At 47.4% G+C, this 12,309-nt stretch overlaps 1 protein-coding gene and 1 long non-coding RNA gene across 2 annotated transcripts in view; one reads left to right on the top strand and one right to left on the bottom strand.

Moving 5' to 3' along the window:
• The window catches only part of LOC8039860 (snRNA-activating protein complex subunit 3), a 110,126-nt gene that overhangs the window by 37,531 nt on the left and 60,286 nt on the right, over positions 1-12,309 (bottom strand). Inside the window, exon 2 of the mRNA XM_040211467.1 lies at positions 10,487-10,564. Within this exon, the coding sequence (XP_040067401.1) occupies positions 10,487-10,533 (47 nt within the window). The 5' untranslated portion in view covers positions 10,534-10,564. The remainder of the gene's footprint in view (positions 1-10,486; positions 10,565-12,309) is intronic.
• On the top strand, positions 5,082-6,270 carry LOC115322618. The gene is made up of 3 exons (XR_003919004.3): positions 5,082-5,264; positions 5,780-5,978; positions 6,197-6,270. It is a non-coding gene; the product is annotated as an uncharacterized LOC115322618 (long non-coding RNA).

Raw genomic sequence — 12,309 nt, forward strand, 5'->3', positions numbered from 1 at the left:
AGAAGAGAAATGCACGTTTTTGATGTTGTGCATTGATGGCAAGAGGAGAGGGGATGGAGACGAGAAAACCGCGTTCAAACGATACCTGAATGCGAATAACGAAAGTATATACAGGCGCGTCAGTTTTGCGTCATTTTGTCAAATATCGACTCATTTATTTACACATTGGCCCATTCAACTTGTTTCACCGAACATGATCCGCCGCAGCCTATTCAAAGTACCCAGATCATCCTGGTACACGCACGCGTTGGGTAAGTAACAGCTATCAAAAGGCACCGGCATACGCGGAGGGGGGGTTCAAGGGTAGGCACGCACTCCCCCCCTGAAAATGACGAAGCTTACCCCCTCCCCCGGGACCGACTCGCTCCCCTGTTCACGCAGTCGGTTTTGCGCGAGGCACGGAGCAACTGGGGTGCCTTCATGTGCGCACATGAAGGCTCCCTAGGAGCAACGGGGGACCGGGAAAAAATGTTTCTGGGGTAGAAAATGCTCAAATAAATAAAAAAAGGCAATATTGCTTCATTCATGTTTATTTGATGGGATGCGGAACTTGATCTCAGATATACAGAGAACGGATATTGTGGGTTGAAGGATGGCAATTTCAAGGTAAGGTATGACAAAAATGTCATACTTTACCTTGAAATACCCTGTTTTAGGAAAATGTCCCTGAAATACACACTTCAATCAAACCAAAGTGAACATAATAAAACCAACACATGGTGATAATGTAAAACAATGTCAGTGATGTAAAAATATAAAATGATTTGTAAAAACAATCGCAGTGTAAACAACTGGTGGCGCTGCGCTGAAGCACACGTTGTGTACTGATCAGAATTACGTGCTTTCAACTAGAAATTACCACGAATAAAAAGGTAACTTTGACTAGTTATTTCAAAAAGCAATTTACAGGCTCACTTGGCCATCTCATTTATGCCAAGCGCCTACATCATAAGATGCAGCCGCCTGCATTCACGGCAAAAAAAAAAAAAATATCCACGACGTCCTCCGCTTGAACTTGAATGTCGCGGTGAACATTCAAAAGCGCTATGCCGAGCAGTCCCTCATTCGAAGTGGGCGGCCTCAGGTATGTTTTCAACCAGTAGTGAAGAGAACGAGCGCTCAGCTTCCGCCCTTCTTACGGGCAGGGTCGCGATAGGATCTCTAGGAGACTTTGAACGTTCCGGAATAAGGCTTCCGGTCAGACGGCGACCGCTTATGGCGCAGACGTGACGGGCGTTTCACGTTTCTCACTTTTGCATTGGATGCCTAAAATCTCCTAATTTTTGGAAAAATTTCCCTCACTTTGCAAAATATCCCTCCAGTGGTCGATGGTCGCTCGCCGGTGCGATGAAGCCCGTCTTGCTTTCTGCTTTCGTTGTCAAGGTGGCATCTGATGCAATTCCTTATTATACTAATCTCTTTTTTGCACAGAACATCAGAAACTCCGAAGATACAAGCCTTCATATTCTTACTACGCATAGGCGCACGGGTGGTCAAGTTCGTTTCCACGTTCGGTATGTGGTTTGCGTGTTTGTGTGTGGTGTGATAACTTCTCCTCACCCCGAGGAGACGCTGCTGCTGCCTTTGAACCACGCTGCAAGATATAGCGATCAAGCAAAGATAAGACTCTCTTTCTTTCGGCACCTGGTTCTGTTGCACGAATTTGTTAAACCTTTAATAAATAATAGATTTTGGTTTTGTGATTGTTCAGGATTACCTTCGCCCTCTATATGGGCCCCTAGTGTTTGTGCGTGGTCACTTTTTCTCATTTTTCAGCGTCAACATCTTTTTTTTTCTTTACTGTTCAATTTTTTTTTTGTGACAGTATAGCAATTCTTGTGTTTCTTTTGGCCTTCACGCGTTGGTATTGCAGTGCTACCTCAAAAAGCGGGGGGAGTTGTGTGCTGTGAGGAAGCTAGTGAAGTTGGTCAGCCGCGCCCGCAGCTACGATGACAGTAGAGCAGTGAGCCATCACGCCCGTATTCCTGTGAATGAAGCCTGCTCCGTTTTAAAAAATGTCAATGCAGCTTTAGCTGTTTTATTTTAACAGCGTCTACCTAATCTTTGCCCGAGCGTCCGTACCGCCGAGCTCACCAGTCGTCACTGGGGGGGGGGGGGGGGGGGGGGGGGGGGGGCTTTAAGCTTCCTCCCCCCCTCCCCGTAATAAAATCCTGGCTACGCCACTGCCAAAAGGTGGACGAGAGCTTTTCTACACATTTTGTTTTCAATTAGGTTTTTAAAAATTTATGACTTCTACAATAGAGCCTATTATAAAAAAAACACTTAAAGACGAAACCATGTAAAAAAAAAACTAAAAAAACTCGTCCACTTTTCAATATAATACCGAGTACGCGGTGTAAAATTATCACCCTCTTAACTGTGATATTGCACTCTAAGAAAAAAAGGAGCAGAAAGGTAGCAACAGCGACTGTTCCTCCTTGTTGCGGACAAGTTGCCCAGAGAAGGGAGGAACGGCAATTCAGATGAAAGGAGGAGGGCGAGTTCCTCCTTGTTCAGTTGGCGCAGAGGTAAAACATCGCGCTAGTGCTACTGACCAAGTGGTCAAAGGTTCGATCCCTAGAGGAGCGGTTTTTTTTTTTTATTTTGTTTTCTGAAAAGATTTTTTTTTTTTATTTAACAAAACACACATAAACAAACCCAGACCGAGGAAAGGAAAATTAAAGTCCTTATTATTCACCGAGACGTTTTCCTCCTTCTCCAAGCATACGGGAAAAAGCTTTCGCCCTCCCGACTCATCTTCTTTCGGTTTCGTTTTTCGAGCACATCGCGCACGTTGTTTAATAAATTAATGTTTAGCTGATTGAGCTTCAGCGGCAGCGAAGGCCGCCTATAATTCCGTCTTGTAGTCCAAATGTGCAGAACATTTCGGTTGCATTGACGTTTTTACCACTGATCTCCACTAGAGGGGGCTGGATGGCGCATTGAGCCAACAGGTATGAAGCCACCGGAAGTGAACGGCTTGTCCCGGAAGTGAGCGCTTGGCAGGCTTTGTAACCCTTCCGAGTACTGGTTCGAAAAGCGCCGAAGGCGCTGGATTTTCACTTGTTCCCTCAAGAGATACTGCTTGTTGCGCAGTAAGAGCGCATGCGGACCCGAAAAGTATCACGGGAAGCCATCCAATGTAAACATTTTGAGATTCTAGTTGATGAAGTTGTGAATATGTCCCGAATTCAAATACCTCATTTTCGGTATTTAATCCAGAACGGGAGTATTAAAACCCAATCAAAGACACAAAGAAGCATGGTCCAAAATATCGACTGAATGCACTAGGAAGCCCAGCGCACACCCGACTTCCGGGACAAGCATCGAACTTCCGGTGGCTTCACTTGCGCCAGGCTCGGAGAGCAGCTAAGCGCCATCCAGCCCCCTATAGTAGAGATCAGTGGTTTTTACCACTAATTTTATCAAACGGTCTAACGAAGCCGCTAGAAACAGCGAAGTTCCGGAGCAGTGCCAGCAGCGCTACATACACTGGGTAAGACCGGTAAGACGGCCGTCTCCGATTTGCGGGACACACGCGGAACCATAGCGGAACTACAGCAGCGAAACCACGAGGAATTGTGTCGACGTTTTCGACGTTATGGAAATCGCGGAAACTGCGTCCAAGGAAGGCAGATTTTCCTGCCGGCTGCCTGGGTGCCTTCCATGCTGAGTTCGGTTCTGTTGTCCCGTGCCGAGTGCCAACCGGCGTTCAACGTGATTCTGTATTTCTGCGTGTCAGCAACATCGTCAACGTGGTCCTGTATTTCTGCGTGTCAGCGACATCGTGATGGCAGTGTTGTGGGTTGTAAACAGAAGACTGGAATTGTCGCCGATGTGACCGTGTGTTCGCGTATCAGTGGTGTAACAACAAGATGAGATGACGTAAACTGTCGGGCATTGATGCCGCTGGTCGGGCCGTGTACGGAGGGGGCGGGGTGTCGCAGGATGACATTCCGCTTTACATTAAAGAGTTTAAAACCACTTGAGGGATTAGGTGCAGTCGATCGACGTGTGGATAGTCATGTTGAACGCTGGTCTGAACGGTAAGCTCCTATGTACAGTGGCCAATGTGACTGTCGGTCCCCGAGAGCGATTGCGCTCTGGGGAAAAGACTGAACAGTACGAAAGTATGACGGAAAGTACGTATATTTACAACGGAAGTTTAGCATAAAAAAACAAAAACAGGTAAAATCGAAAAAAAACAACAAAAAAAGCTATCCTTTATTTTACTGTTTAAATATATTACGGTTCCTGTAGAAACTGCCCTCCAAGTGGCGCGCTGGGATGAGCGCTAGAAGTGTTCGAGCTCGCAACGGCGTAGCTCCGTACACTTTAACAGTTGTCGCAAGTCGCGGCTTTGACAGCATTCAAGTTGATCGAAAAGAGATTTCTCTGCCCGTGAAGCATCACTTCCAGCTGAGTGAATATCCGCTCTACAAAGATTAATTCAAGACGGCAATTGTAGCCGTGCGCGAACACTACAAATAGAAAAACAAACACTACAATATAAATACTGGCTACGAAGAGCCGTGCGGGAAAACAAACTCATGGCTTGGAACCACATTGGAGCGGCACGATTTATTGGCTTTCAAATAATTACGGCATGATCGAGCGTTTTCTTTTTAATAAGAGATTCATCCCCTGAGCCATTAAAAATATTCTCAGATGTATAACATTGCTGGAAAAAAATGAACATGTTCGGAATATTTTTTATTTCTTAGGGAGTCACCGAAAAATTCCGTACGTTCAAAACGACCAGTATAAAAGACGGAAACGCAGGGCTCGGGAGTAGTGATCGGGTTAGTGTGCTGTTGTGGCTGTTGTATTAATGCTTGTATGTGCGATGCCTGTGTATGCGCTCGACATATGTTCACCTGATGCTTGTAGTGTGTGTAACTTGTCTACATGCAAGGAGGTTATAAACAACTTCTGGAGTGGAGGGGGCGCCCTCGCGCTGACGCCGACGCCCCGCCATCTTGCGAAGGGCAAAAAGCGCCGTGAACCGTCGTAGCCAAGGAGGGGTGGAGTGGCGGTCCCCGATATATAGCATATAGTCGCCAATGTCGTAGGCCCCGTGAGAAGAAGTCAAGGCGTACAGCGATTTCTCGATTAATTGGTGGCATGGATTGATTGTGGTTTTACGTGGTGTGTTTTGATTGCTTTCTTGCCAGGCTGAAAGCACTTCAACTGATTATGGTTGGTTCGTGCGTCGCGTTTGGGTGCACGAATCGTGTGAAGACGCCAGGGATAACATTTCACTCGTAAGTATGCATGACCTCTCGTCCTTCCGTTTTGCTGTATACGTAAACCAACAAGTGTAAGCGCTAAACGCATCTTGTTTGCGATTTCCCGGTCCGCCAGCTGCTCGCGTTGGTCCTAATGTGCACGTTAGAGGCAGTTAACAAGCTCGCCGCCGGTCAGTTAATTTAAATAGCGTGCGCGTTTCTTTATATGTGCTTGGGGGGTGGGGGGGTTTACGGGGTGCGCAAAGTAGCAATATCTGGCGTGAATTCAGTGAGCACTTTATCATTTTCGCCTGGTAAGGTCGTCGAGCTCCTCCGTGTATTAATTTTGCTCACAGCAGTTGTCCCATGTACTGAACTTGCTTTTGTTTCCTGTCGTATGGTTCCCTTAGCACTTTAAGCATGAGGTTTTTTTGCAAACATTAGCAGTCTGTTCGCATATGTGCTTCTGTAAGGCTTCCGTGCAGGTCAAAGCAGTGAATGCGTTCAAATGAAAGCATGAAACGTGCGCTACATATCGCCCGTGTTTGCAGATTTCCCAAAGAAAGTAGTGCTCGTGCTGCCTGGGAACGTGCTGTGCGGCGAGATTGCTGGAAACCAAAGGACAACGACCGTCTTTGCTCAGTTCACTTCGAACCTCATTGTTTCGACAAAACTTGGCAAACAGTGAGACTGCGACCTGGCAGCCTACCTACTAACTTCCCAGCATTCCCAGCACATCTGCAGAAGCCTGTGAGTACCTGGATTGGTTAAATACCTTTAGTAATATTTAACTTACAAAATATAGCAGCGCATGAATAAAAAATCTTCTTTGCGTGTACTATGTAATGAAGACCCGTATCGTACTTGGCACGCACTGTGTCCTTCTGCAGCAAACTGCAGACTTTGTCAACAAAATTATCGTAAGAGACTAAAAGTTGTTTCGTTTCTCCTGCATTCTTTTTATCCAGCAAAAGCGAAAACGAGAACCTCCCAAGTGTCGGGAGATGGCACCCGTGGCACCACCTGATATTGCCGCTGAACCGGGACCTGATGTAGAGCCTGAAGTGACGTCACCAACAAAAGATTGGTACCGGCAAAAAATAAAGGAGTCTGAGGACAAACTCCAGCAACTCAAGAAAAAGGTGAAGACCCTACAGCAAACCAGGCGGAGGCTGTCGTTGCGCTACAGCAATGCTCAAGAGCTCCTGAAGGAACTTAAAGATCAACAGCTTTTGTCTGAGAAAGGCCTGGAAGTCTTTGAAGCTACCTTTTCACCTGACATCCAGCAGCTGCTTTCAAGAGCTGCAGAAAAGGGCAACAAAATATTTCCCCCTGAACTACGCGCATTCGCTTTAATATTGCACTTTTATTCTGCAGCTGCCTATGAATATGTGCGCACAAAGTTTAATAATGCTTTGCCCTCACAGCGCACCCTGCGTGAGTGGTATAAGGCAGTGAACGGTGAACCTAGATTCACATCTGAAGCAATGGACTTCTTGAAGAACGTGGCGCAAGGTAGGAATGAGCCTCTGCTGGCAGCACTCATGGTGGATGACATGGCCATAAAGAAGCACGTTCAGCTTGTCGGCAACAAAGTTGTTGGCTACATTGATTTTGGCAGAGAGATTCCTGACGACAGCCTTCCAGAGGCAACAAACGTCTGTGTCTACATGCTTGTGGCATTCAATATGGGGCTCAAACTGCCCCTTGGATACTTTCTCATCGATTCTCTTTCAGGCTCACAAAGAGCAGAATTCACGAAAGAATGCCTTCTAAGGGTTGAGTCAACAGGAGTCCACATTGTGTCACTCACTTTTGACGGAGCAGCCTCCAACTTCAAAATGGCCAAGTGTCTTGGTGCCGACATCAGCAGTCATACAATGAAGATTGGTTTCGACCATCCAGCAGACGCATCGAAGAAAGTGTCTGTAGTTCTAGACGCTTGCCACATGATTAAATTAATTCGGAACTGTCTGGGGTCTGTCAGTCACCTACTGGACGACAAAGGCTCGCCTGTGAAATGGTCGTACATTGTGGCCTTGGAAGCCCTACAAGCACACGAAGGTTTACACCTTGGAAACAAACTCACGAAGGTTCATCTCGAATGGACGAAGCAGAAAATGAAAGTCAAGCTCGCGGTACAAGCTTTGAGTTCCTCAGTCGCAGATGCGCTTGACTTCTGTGAATTTACTCTGAAGCTGCCCCAGTTCCAGGGTGCACACGCCACAGCGCGGTTCATACGTATTTTCGACCGACCGTTTGACCTTCTAAATTCAAGAAATCCTTTGGCCAGGTCTTACAAAGCACCACTGGGCCAAAGGAACGCAGCTGCGTGGAAGGCATTTCTGCAAGAAGCGGAGAGCTACATCAAAGGGCTGAGGGATGCAAACGGACAACCTATCATTGATGGGTTAAAGAAAACTGGATTTCTTGGCTTATTAGCCTGCATCAAGAGCATTGAAGTTCTTTTTGATGACCTGGTAGCAACAGGGAAGCTCAAATACATCTTAACACACAAAATGTGCCAAGATCACCTGGAGATATTTTTCGGCTCCATCAGGGGAAAGGGAGGGTATAACAACAATCCAACTGCCTGGCAATTCAAAGCGGCCTACAAACGCCTGCTTATTCAAACAGTGGTCAAGTCGTCCGAAGCAGGCAACTGTTCTGCGGATGTAGTGACAGTATTAAGCGTGTCAAGTGGTGTAACAGACGTCGAACCGTCCACTGCTGTTACTCAGCAGAGAAAATGTTCCACTCTTGGAGCTTTCGATGATGACCATGACTATACCTATCGGGTGGACCTGCCACAAAGCCTGTCAGGAGTGGTTGAGTCAGTCGTGCCATACATTGCAGGATTTGTAGTCCGCAAAGTTGCCTCTAGTACGTCTTGTGAAGACTGCCTTACTGCTCTCCACTCGAACGAGCTTCCTGCGCTCATCAAAGCAAAGAGCCATGGCGGACTTGTGGCCCCCTCAAAGGATGCACTTGCCATTTGCGACGCTGCAGAGAGAGGCCTCAGGGTTTTGCAGACTCAGTGCTCCAACACGAAAATGTTGCATGTAAAGTGCAAGAGCCTGGTTATAGAAATCTTGACTATGGTTTTCGAGAGGGCATTGTTTGCACAACTTGAGCCCCACCTACTTGACTGCGACCCATTAGATAATCACATCTACAAGTTATCAAAGAAGATTGTCGAGTATTACTTGATGATACGAATTCATCACATCACCAAAGAGGTTAACAGGGCGAATTGCAAAAACAGCATGCGGACAGTGCTGTCCAGGTTGATAATATTTAAGAACCAATAACTAGTCAGGAACTTCCAAGTGGCTGTGCAGTCATGCGACGTGCAAGGTTTACGCAGGTGCTTCACTATTTTCCGAGCTCATTTCACACATTTCTAATTTTTGTCCAAATAAAATCACTTTTGGTTACAAGGATGTTGCAGGCTGTTTTTGCAACGTTTCTTACTTGCAGTGCCTTGAACAAGACATGTTTGAAGCTTATAATATGAGAATTCGATTGTAGTACCTGTCAGGAGTATTGGGCCATTAGTCATTAAAACTTCTAAATAACTATTTTCTTGTCCTTTCACTAAATGCTTTGGTTATGTTTACACTCTGAAGCAGCTATAAACCACGTATTTTAAAAGAAAGTTTGCACCCCAACGTCAATTTGGCTCGAAAATTGGGAACAAGACGAACCTGGTGGAAAATTTCCATGAACGGGTATTGATGCGTTTGCGCGATAAAGATTGCAGTGTTTGAGTCTCCACGCTACGAAGTAAAAGCTAAAAAAAAATATGGCCAATTTGAAAGCATGTGGCACTCTTAAAAGGAGTCGGTATTTCCGTTTTACAAAGTATGACCTCTACTCGGGCTCGACTCAGACGAACGGGTGCTATGTTTATCGTGACACTAAGCATTTTGTTTAATCTATTGGATGTGAAGACTTCCTAGAGCAGAATAAAATAACAGTAGGTATGTAGACGGCTAATATTTGCTTTTTCTTCATGGGGAATCTACCCTGCGCACAACAGCAATAAACCACTCGCACAGACTCCCGCCCGCAACAAGACCGCGCCGCCCGCTTTTGCCCCTTCCAATATGGCCGCCGCCGGGTTGGCTTGGCTTCACCCGCTCGCATAGGCGGCTATGGGGGACCGCCACTCCAGAACTTCTATAGAACCTCCTTGTCTACATGTGTTAGAGATTCCCGAAGAAAAGGAAACGCAATTGTAGCGTAAGAATTTAAAAATATTTTTTTTTGTAAAAACATGAATTGGGCGGTACCTAGCGCCACCTAGCCTAGCTACTTGCGATTACTCTGTTTGACCCTGCCATCTTGTGGCAAGCGATTTAACATCCTTTTACGCTACGCGGCTGCGCCATTATTTCGTGTTACCGTGCTGAGGTAAGCCAAGAGGTTGCTTCGGATTTGCTTTTTTTTTTTTGAGAGCGGCTTTTGGTTTTGCGGGCGAATGATCTTTACTCCTCCGTGATGTGCGGTTGGCGCAACGGTTGACGAAGGAATTGTAGCTCGAGGAATAGCAAAGGTAAGACATAAAGTGCGCGAACCGGGTGCCGGTTGTCTCCGTTGAACATCGCAGTGCTGACGATGAGAAGACTGAGTGACTGCATGCTTTCGAAACGTAAGTTTCTTTACCTGCAGGGGGAAAGAAACTTCGGAAATAAATACAGTTCGCGGAAAACTCGTGTTACGTTTTTATTTGCTGCTCCTCTCGCTTCGTACAATAGACTTAGTGTTCTCGTTAAGCCTTATCGAGCTCGATTTGCTCGATTCGTGGCCGCCATAATGAGATGGAGTCGACGGAGGAACTTTTGCTCCCCTGCTTGAGGGACGAAAGTTTCTCCCTTTCTGAAGGAACATATGTGTCAAGAGCGTTCCTCCCTTTAGGGAGGACTATACTGACCCTTTTTTCTAAGAGTGTGGAGACGAAAAATGGCAATCACGCGGCAATATTTACTCGTTAAGTGTCCAGTTAACATACGAATTTAATAGTTTGCTCTAGAATCCCCGAGTACACAAGGAATATGTTAGCAAAGCTACTCTGGTCTTCTGCGTCAAGCACCGGCTCCTTTTACTTCGGAGGTTCATGCACATTTTTTTCCAAGCAGCTCACACGGTTTTCCATGAGTCCTCGGAATGTTACAATGTCCCAGCAACGTCCTGTCCATAGAACCGTAGTGACCTGGGACTGACTGCCACGAGGCACCGCACCAGCATTCACGCACCTCAGGGTCATGAGGTCCACGTTGTCCGGTACTTCCGCCATGTCCATTGTCTCTTCTCCGCAACAAAGGGTGTGGGGTCTGAAAAGGACAGAGCGAGTGAACACGACGAGCAAATGAAAAATGCGCGCTCCTCGAATGTGGAGCGCGCATTTTGCAATTAGGCTCAACTGGGGGGCTCAACTGGAATTGTTTGCGGTATACTGTTAGCCAAAACGGTGAATTCAATGTTGCGCTTCTGGAAGAGATTGAAGCTTTTTTTTTTTTCTTTTTACCTTCGTGATCAGCCTGCCTATTGGGGAGGAGTAGGGAGCCTTATTAAAGAGGGTTTCCAACTGCCCCATAGGGGTCAGGTGGTTGACGGGCCGCATCTGCAATGCGTGATGCGTGGAGGCGCCGCCGAAAGCGTCGATCGAGTCTGCGAACGACTCCGCCTTTCCGCCCACTTTCCTCCTTGCCACGCGAAAACGCGGCTCACGCGCACTCCCGGCCAATCGCCGCAGGGGGCGTCCGCCATTAGATTGCAAACGCTCCCCCGTAGCTTCTGATGGGCCCTCTCTTCGACCTATCGGTGGAAGGAACCCAGGCTGGAAACCCAAGCCACCTGACCAGCTTCGCGTCCAGGTGGAGACCCTACACCGTGCCCCCGTCGTAATGGAGGGTGTTCCGAGTTTACGGCAGAAACTCGGCGAACAGCCCTCTCTAGGGAGGAGATTCGAGCGTCGCGCCCCGAGTGGCGCCACGGCCGGAGTTTGCTTAGAGCGCTTGATGGTGCAGGGCCGGCCCTGCCACAATGGCCGTCGCCGATCCGACGTCCGAAGCGTAAGCACGCTGGGGCCGTGATTGCCGGATTAGTCCACTCTTAGATGCTCGGGGGACGTCGGCACATCGAAGCCGTCCCCGAAGACCCGAGGCGCGCTTTCGAAGCGACACCGTGTGACTGCACACATGAGTTCTGGTTTTGCTAGCTCGTCAAAAATAGCGCTATTATTTTTTTTTTTTTTTTGTAGGTGTTTCACCGTCATTTACAATTCCTTGACGCTGAACTGGTAAGGCTGGCAGATTATATAAGTAGCACTGTCTACGTTGCCAAGAATATTAGAACTGTTTGATGATATTAGGGACCTTTAGCGAACCGCTGCCGTGCTCCGCGTATATACCCACACTACCGGAGCCTTTGAAGCATGCTTTTAAGCGCGCGCGGCCGGGGGGTACCGTGACCGCGGGGAGCGCGCTAAAAAGCGTGCTTCAAAGGCTCGGGTATACTTCGTTTCACCTTATATTGTACCGCAGCGAAGGCTAGAAGCGCGAGCTCATAGCGTTGGGAGCTGCTCTTAATTCACGAGAGTTTGTGCCGCCTAGACTGTGCCCTGGGCAAGGAGCTCGCGCTTGTAGCTTTTCCTGCGGTACATCATAAGGAGCACGGCAGCGGTTCGCTAAGGGTCCCTGTTAATGCAAAGCGTCGTGCCACGCGTGACCCGTCACCCTCGAAAAGAAAAAAAGGCCGGCAGCAAGAAAAGAGAAAGCTTGCTACAAGCGATAATTCTATACACCTTTGCAAGTGGGATCCCGGCTTAACCTCGAACCGTGCGCCAAGGTGAGGCGGACCTACTCTCCAGCCAGGACGTTTGCTGGTTGTCGTACAATGTTGCCAAGCGTCTCTCGCCGAAGCGTACACCATTGAGCGCAGAAAGAAATTTAAAAAATAATTATAAAACGTACACGTGTCGTCTTCGACCGCGAAAGAGCAAGAACAGTTAAATAGAATGCTTAAACCGGTAACAAATAAAAAAATTTCAAAAATATCTAAAGTCTCAAGGCGCTCT

This window comes from Ixodes scapularis, unplaced genomic scaffold, assembly GCF_016920785.2.
Source record: "Ixodes scapularis isolate PalLabHiFi unplaced genomic scaffold, ASM1692078v2 PGA_scaffold11__112_contigs__length_91849675, whole genome shotgun sequence".
Classification (NCBI taxonomy): Eukaryota; Metazoa; Arthropoda; class Arachnida; order Ixodida; family Ixodidae; genus Ixodes; species Ixodes scapularis.